The 8,013-nt window shown below is 42.0% G+C and overlaps 1 protein-coding gene across 1 annotated transcript in view; it reads right to left on the bottom strand.

The window, feature by feature from the left end:
- Positions 1-1,572: 1,572 nt before the first annotated feature.
- LOC115315832 (guanylate-binding protein 2) overlaps positions 1,573-8,013 on the bottom strand; it is a 33,980-nt gene continuing 27,539 nt past the window's right edge. Inside the window, exons 21-22 of the mRNA XM_042292469.1 lie at positions 3,864-4,010; positions 1,573-2,764 (exon numbers count right to left, since the gene is read on the bottom strand). Of these exons, the coding sequence (XP_042148403.1) occupies positions 2,573-2,764; positions 3,864-4,010 (339 nt within the window). The 3' untranslated portion in view covers positions 1,573-2,572. The remainder of the gene's footprint in view (positions 2,765-3,863; positions 4,011-8,013) is intronic.

Raw genomic sequence — 8,013 nt, 5'->3', positions numbered from 1 at the left:
GCAAGCCCTTTGGTGCAGTTTGGCGTAAAAGGTGCAGCAATCGAATGACTGAATTGGTGTAAACCATTGAAGTAGCTGCTAAATTGCTGCGACATTGCACAGCTTTTATCATTCAACTTTTGTGCTAGAGGCCCATAGTCTGAGATTCTACTGTCCACAGGCTTTAGTGATGAACAGAACTATGCTTCCTTATGGGGAATTCCCTCAGGGAAGTGGGTGTGCAAGTGTGCTGTAGCATTAACTGCTCTAAACACTCGAGCATGTAGCACTTTTGGACCGCTCCGAATCCACCGAGGGAATTCCCCATTAGTTAGTAGCGCACAAGAAAGTATGTGTGTGTGACGATATCCTTGGAGGGTCTTACCCTATGTAGGAGCTTGCACCATGGAAGTAGCCTCCAACGCTCAAGAGTTTAGCATCGACAATTTTCTGAATAGTAGATGCTGCAAGGTTCGACCTCCATACGCACTTTGGTGCAGCGACACTACAGTCTGTCATAACTTAGCTTGCAGCCCATGAAAGTTACAGGCACGAGGTCATTGCCTTGGGAGACACTGGTTCTGTAAGTAAAGCTCATCAATAGAGGCAGTTTTCGTGGACTATAAGCTTGCAGTCCTATGGTTCCCTGCGTTCTGTTTAAGCGTTGTGGATGCCTGGTCCTTACCTGCTGTGTGAGCGCAGGGGACAGTGGATAAACAAAAACAATGTGCCTACACACTATGCTTCGCACACCCCCGAGCTGATGGCAGGGTGGGAGCTACACGCCCACCGAACCAATCATCACCCAACCTTGCTCCCTGCGCATGGGTATGGGAGTGGGCGTGATCATAGGCCGAAGATGAGACTGGCGTAATGAGCGAACAGCTTCGACCGTATTGTCAACTTCAGGGTGAATGGATTATCGTGACTGTAGTACTTGAGGCCAATATCAGCAGCCTCGTAGCTTTCAGGATTCATTTTTTTTAATGCAAAAGCATTAACTGTTTTGTGGAGCGAGCTGACGTTTGATGACGCCAAACGGCAGATAAATTGCCAAAGCCGCAATTTGAGGTATTTCAGCTTTGAAACCATGCAAAAGCCATGCAAAACGGCAGTGCTATGAAGCTGCCATGCATCAGTTTCAATTAGAGTAACCCCATGGCGCTGCGTGCCCGCACCGGAGCAGAAACGGTCAAGGCGCCCACTGATCCTCTCAGCACCTTAAGCCGTTCCTGCTCCGGCGCGGGCACACAGCGCCGAAAGGGTCAGAAGCAGCTTCGGTGCCGAGAGGATCAGAAGCAGCCGCGGCATGAAGAACGGCATTCATGCTTTTGCATTCAAAACTCATAAGAAGTGCTTAGGTGTATTTCGAGCCTTTTCACAAGATAATCAAATATGTAGCGTTTATTTCATCAGCAGAATGAGAGAGTTGATTGGTGCAACTCCAGCCACCATAAACATCAGAAAAATTGCATAGATCAAAAGAATTCTGCAGAGCAAAAACAACCACAAACAAGGAGTTTGGATATTATACATCATTTTTGCATTATACTGTGACCTTCCACATCCAGATAAACCATATCCTCAGAGATATCAAGATATCACATCTGCACTTTATTGTAGCCATCTATCGATAGCATTGTGCATCATATACTATAGACAGTGTCACCCAAAAAATAGCTTACTATAAGACAAGTCTTCATTGAAGGTACTTCCACAAATGTTAAAAAAAGGAAATATGTCGCACTAAAATTTTTTGAAGTATCAGAATCCGCCATTTATCAATAACATGTTCATCATTTACTATAAACCTAAAGTAGCTTGCTATAAGACAAGTCTTCATTGAAGATACGGGACTTCCATAAATGTTAAAGGGGCACTGACACATAAAAATCATATTTTTTATTATTATCCGGAACGGTCGAAAACGATGCCGGGACATTACCCTCAAAATTTGAAATTTGGAAATTCAGTATTCGTGAAGTAAAAAAACAATTTCCAAATGCCGAATTCGAAGTTCCCGCGCGATCGGCGCCGGTGCCTTGACGTCAAAAATTGCGGAGACCTGAGAGTCCCCTTTCCTGTCACCACTCCCTGCTGTTGCCATGGCGACCCAAAGCGAGGAGGAAAGGAGCGAGCGCCGGCTAGCGCCGGCGTTGCGGCGGACCGGTTTTGAGCGGTGTCGCCTGTTTTCCGTTGGAGGATACAAATCCAGGAGACGGCACCACAACGAACTCCCGATTTTTGGTATTTCAAAAAGAAGGGCCGTAGTGCGTTCGCAATTGCGTTAAAAAACATGTTTTAGGATTGCCGTCATTAAATGTTATAAAGATGCCGCCTACAAAGCTTCTAAATTTCCTGATTTTTGACGTCACCGATCAAAAGAAGCGAGGAGGCGAGAGGCGGGAAAATCAAACGCCAAAAATAAAAAGGCGCGCGTGCGCGCGGGAAAATTTTTTTTCGCGATGCGGTTTTTTTTGCGTGTCTATGGCTGCAACTTGCATCGTTTTAGACAATAAAAATAAATACGACCATTGGGGTGTCAGTGCCCCTTTAAGGAATAAAATATGTCGCACTTAAATTTCGCAAAGTATCAGAATCCAATCAGCCAAAGAATCCAGAGAAAGAAGCCAACCACACTCGACCAAAAACCCTTGATGCTGTCTATCCTTTGCCTTAATTCGGGGTCAGAGTTCATGAAGTTGTTCACAATATTCCTCTTGAGGTCCTGCTGCCAGAACTTTGGCTTTCCGTCCCCAAGCTGAAGAAGGCACACGTCCATGATCTGAAAAGTCGGACAACGGTTATTGCACTTATTGCGCATTCATCAAGTCAACACCACGCCCATCTGACACTGTATCGGCGAGTCTTACTACAGGTTTGATAACTGCAATTCTGCAGGGCTGAAAAATCCTGGTGCCTGATGGAGGAATTACTATTGGGTTCCCCAAAGTATCCCAATAGGTTCCTTAAGCTGTTCCTGCCCCTAGGTGCACATTTCTGCAGTTTCAGCACTATTTCAGCAGATCCGAGCCCTCCACTGATGCATAGCTTTGAGCCAAACAATCCCTGGTACTATGTGGATTATTGTTTGCAAGGTATGTGGGCCTCTCAACTGCCTTTCTCCACTATGAATATTAATTGAGATGAGTGTTCATCAAGATAAAAAAAAAGAAGTTTTGAGAACCATTGTCCTAGATATAAGTAGGGCCCTTTGTTGTCGAGAGTTAAATTTTCCAAAAATTGGGGGGGGGGGGGGGTAAAAATCTGGTGGTATTTTTTATGCTCGTAAGTGGGGAGGAATAGGAATTCTCTAGAAACTAATATGGAACTCTCTGCATTATATATAAAGATCAACAACTATAATTGACAAAAAGCATTGATTGGTTTTAGGTCATGGAAGGTTTGATTTACAGAAACAAGTCATTAATGTGCAAAAAATCGGATTAAAACGTGGCACAAGAGCCCATTTGGTCAATTCGATTTTCAGCAAATTTTTGTTGACAAACATAAGTGTCTGTATGAGCAGAATTTGTCCCGATAAAGCTATCCAGTCTTCAGACATATCCTAACTGAGAGAATGGTTTCTCAGTATCAAAGCTTTCATTGGCAACGCTTAGCAAGGTCAGCGTGGCATTCGGTAGTCTGGGATGGCGCTTCTGTCATGCGTGCTTTCAATAAATTCCGTTAATGATCTCCACATTTCTATATCGCCAAAAAACACTAAAATCATAAAATTTTTGTTCCAAATTCAATAAAAAATCGGTGTGTAAATACAGAAAAATATCAGGTTTTACCCGAAAACAAAGGGCCCATGGTACTGTGACAGTGCAGAGTCGAACGAGAAAGTGAGGAGTAAGTGAGGGAAGAGCAAGAACGCTCACAAAAGAACGTAGAGTAAACTCGGTTCCGAACTTGTCGGCAGAGAGCAGGATTATCTGCTTGGCCCGTCTCAGGGGTTCTCCGACGACACGTGTGAATGCGGCCACATTCTCGGTTCTGCGTTGCTTCTCCACGGACCTCAGTTTTTCCTGAAATTGGCCCGCAACAAATATTTAGCACAGACACCAAATGATTTTTCTTGGGCAACATTATAGACCATTTCACTAAAAAGAACAGAGAGGAAAACAGGCTTCTTTCCTCTTATCCGGCACATTGTCTGCTTCATAGACTGGGCGGTACCAAACATCCAGTTGGTGTGCAAACGCTGTTGAAAATCGCGTCATTTCGGCAATATTAGGCGCAAATGTGCGGATTTAGATGTGCAAGTTAATGTAAAATGTTACTATATCCAATAAAGTGACCGAACGGGCACAATCCTGATGTCACCTGTTGCGCAAATAAAAAAGAAAAGTGAATGTAACCCTGTAAACAGTGTGATTGGTTTGTCATCTCTCGCAAAAAATTCATGCAGTTGCAGTAGCTTTATGCAAGATTGTTCAAACTGATTTGGACCTTTAGCAACTATGTGTGATAAGTCTATACCCATTTTCACCTCAAAAACCGTAGTAAAAAAAGACAGGATACTTGTGGAGCAGTACTAATTTCCCCCTTTATGTTGATAATCAAGATATATGTGGGTGAATATTAGATTAGATATACTATGTTATCTTATCAGGACATATATGATCCAAATGCCAAAAGCATAGCTTTTTCCTCCAACAGCCGAATCTTGTAAGAACTACTTCGTGCCGCGTGTGAACAATGTGCAAAACTTGCTTGTTTCTTGAGATGAAAACAAGTATAGATGAAAAAAAAAGCAAAACAGGTTTTTTAATATAAATAGCAGCACATTTTTTTTTTCTTTTTTTTGGTACGGGTTTACACAAATTGCCTGTTAGCCTTGGATATGAAGACCTTATTGGGCTTACATTATCGCAGATGTTTGTAGTAATCTCTATGTAACCAAAATACCCAACTTTCTGTGATGTTTACGCATAGGCGGCACTCAGGAAATGGCTAATGAGTGCACAATTGACTTCAATACACAGTACACAGCAATGTTTGTGCAAGGTTGTGTATTGCAATTCATAAAAAAGTAAAAACAGCTACCCTTGACGCGAAGGTGCTTTCTTGGCTAACAAAATTATTTTACATATGGCTGGGAACATGGAAGGAAAACAAATCTGGGTTTTAATGTTTCTGACCCCAGAGTAGGAAAAATTGTACGTTTGCATGGCTTTTCACAAAAACCAAGCAAGGCTCTTTCAAACTCAGAACTGTATAATCAGGATTCTATTGTCTGCTGATGCGAGAGATACAGCGGTTGAGGGTTGTACTGATGGTGAAAGCCATTACTATTGAAGTAACCAACCGAAAGTATGCTAGTCTATTGTTTACTTAAATAAGACAATAGAGCACAACAGATTGCTCCTTGAGTAGGCGTAAGTGCTCTAGAGATGCGAACCACTTCACAATGGCAGCAGTGAGTAAGTGTTAAATGTTCGTACAACCCACGGGCACTGCCCAAACATGGAAAACGGCCGGTTTGTCGTCCGCTACCGGGATTGGTTGGGTGCACTCTCCCTCTTTTACGCCACTCAATTTGTTCAAATGCCTGGATGTAACAAAATGGTGCCACCCTGAGAGCACTCAGTAAAATGGTCTATATTCTGCAAAGTCGGTTACATTTCGTTAATATGTACACCTCTGTACCCCCAAGAAAATTGTCCATAATATCAGCAGTCTATAATAATGAGACAAAAATGCACGTATTTATGCAGTTCATCCCCGTAAATTTGATCTATATAGAGGGGTATCCATATTACAGGACCAATATTAATGGGGCCCATATTAACAAGACATGACTATATAAGCAAAAATATGATTTCATAGTTATGCAAAAGACTGCATGGCATATACTAATAACATACTTTTATTACGTAGATGACTCTGGCCGGCCACTTCCGCCAGCCACTTGCATTATTGGAGGTTTTAAAATTTGACATTTTAAATTTCATAAAAAGAACATGATGTAGTGGTAATTTCCCAGGAGCTTACTTGGAGAGGTCTTAGAAATCTTTAAATAAAAATAATTAGCCATGAAAAGTTTAGCACAATTAATTTGTTATTTATTAAGAAAGTTCTGCTCAAAAGTACTCGAGCAGTGTCGACAGTCACTAAACTAATTGTCAGAAGGAAGCTTTGAAGCATCTACTTTCATTTTCTGCATCCTGATAATTTGGAAGCAATTTGGATATGCACCTAAAGTTATTAATCCTCCATGAACTGCACCTGCGTGCTGCACTTGGCACGGCTGGTGAGCAGTTGTGCCTTTCACGGGATTAAGCCTTGTCGCTTATTCAAGCGGCTCTGCTAGCTATACAGGGTATTTTTTATAGCCTTTACAGACTTTATAAAAAATTTGGGGGACGCTTAAGCTTCGACTTTAAGAATAGAACGCAATAGCGTTATCGGGCTCCGTTTGCAAAGCCTTTTCGTGTAAACCCGCGCTTGTTTCCAAGCCGTGCAAGCGTGTGTGCGTAGTCTAGTCGGTAGCGTTACGTGTCATGTCATGTCACGTGACGTCATGTGTGATATGTCCCGTGACGCACAATGTGACACGTGGTTGTGATGCCATGACCCTATCAACCAACTAGATTTAGCGGAAAATTTTCAGCTAAATTAGTCAGGTCTTTCTTAATATTTCCTTCTATCAGCTGTTAACCCCTCCTCCCCACCTAATGATGAACTTCTGGACTCTGGCTGTGACATACACATTATTATTTCCTCTTTCGCAAGCCTTCTCTTTATCTCTCTCTTCGGCTAAATTTGGCAGGAAAATTTTCGGCTAAATTTGGCGGGAAATCTTTCTGCTAGGTTCGGCGGGAAATTTTTCCTCTAAATTTAGCTGCAAATTTTCCCGCCAAATTTAGCGGGTTGACAGGGTCGTGACATCACAGCCACGTGTGATGTCACACGTGAAGTCACAGGTGGCAGTGCACACTGCATTATGGGATTTTATGGCCACACCGACGCCAACACCGGATTTTCTGCGACAGAAGCTTCTAGCTCTATGCGTTAAAGGTCGTGGAAGCTACGCTAATAATATGGTCTCTGCAGGTGAGTTATACAACCAAAGGGGCATAAATGAAAAACTAATCGTCGCAATAGGCTGGACAACTAACTACAATTTCTCCCTTAACTTTTTAATTAGAGATAATAAACATATAAACATACAACTTGCTGAGTACCGTCGAAAACCACTAACTGGGTCAATTTTAGGAAGATTTTGAGTGCATGGTTGTGCACTAACATTCCAATTTGTGCAACCGGCTCAAGGCTGGCAATGCAAAAGCACAGATGACAAGAACACGTCAGTATTATCCACATTTTTGCTCCGCGAACCGTGTACCTATTGCATGAGTGGTGACTTCAGTGCACCACTATGCCTCACATGCGCCAAATCTTTTTCATTTAATTGTTTCGTGGTTTTCAATGACGCTCAGCAAGTTTCTATATTCTGTCTAACCTTACAGAGACACTAACACCCCCCAAAAATTTTTTTTTTTTATTTTTCGCCAGGCAATTTATTATGGTGTCAGAAGACTACACAGTCAATATTTTGCTCCAACATCAGATTAATTCTTAATAAGTAAAAAAACGCAACTGTTCAAAATCGAACCTGTAAAGCAAGAAGAAATATAGAGGAGAAAGTCACCGAACGTCACATAGCTGTTGCAACAGTTTTTTTTTTTTTTTTTTCAGTCAATGTATTTGCAGTTTCTTAGAAGCCACAAAAAATTGGCATCATATTTTTTTTTCTATTTTAATATTGAATATGTGCCTTCGATGACCATGACTAATTATTTTTGGTGGTTGTGTCCAAATCATAGAAAACGGCATCTGACGACGGAAAAGAGAGTGAGCGTGACTTAAACCGGCAAGTTCTCGATCGGCGGTTTTTGGGCAGAAAAGAAAATGAATTTCGCGCCGCAAATTGTGTTCTGGGTAGTTGGGCTTTCAAATGTAATGTAGAAATAAAAACATTGGCGGGCATAAATACCCCGTCAGTGTCCCTTTAAGGTGAGACCA

The sequence above is a fragment of the Ixodes scapularis genome, unplaced genomic scaffold (assembly GCF_016920785.2).
Source record: "Ixodes scapularis isolate PalLabHiFi unplaced genomic scaffold, ASM1692078v2 PGA_scaffold3__209_contigs__length_174095766, whole genome shotgun sequence".
NCBI classification, from domain to species: Eukaryota; Metazoa; Arthropoda; class Arachnida; order Ixodida; family Ixodidae; genus Ixodes; species Ixodes scapularis.
This window is presented reverse-complemented; position numbering and strand designations above follow the sequence as displayed.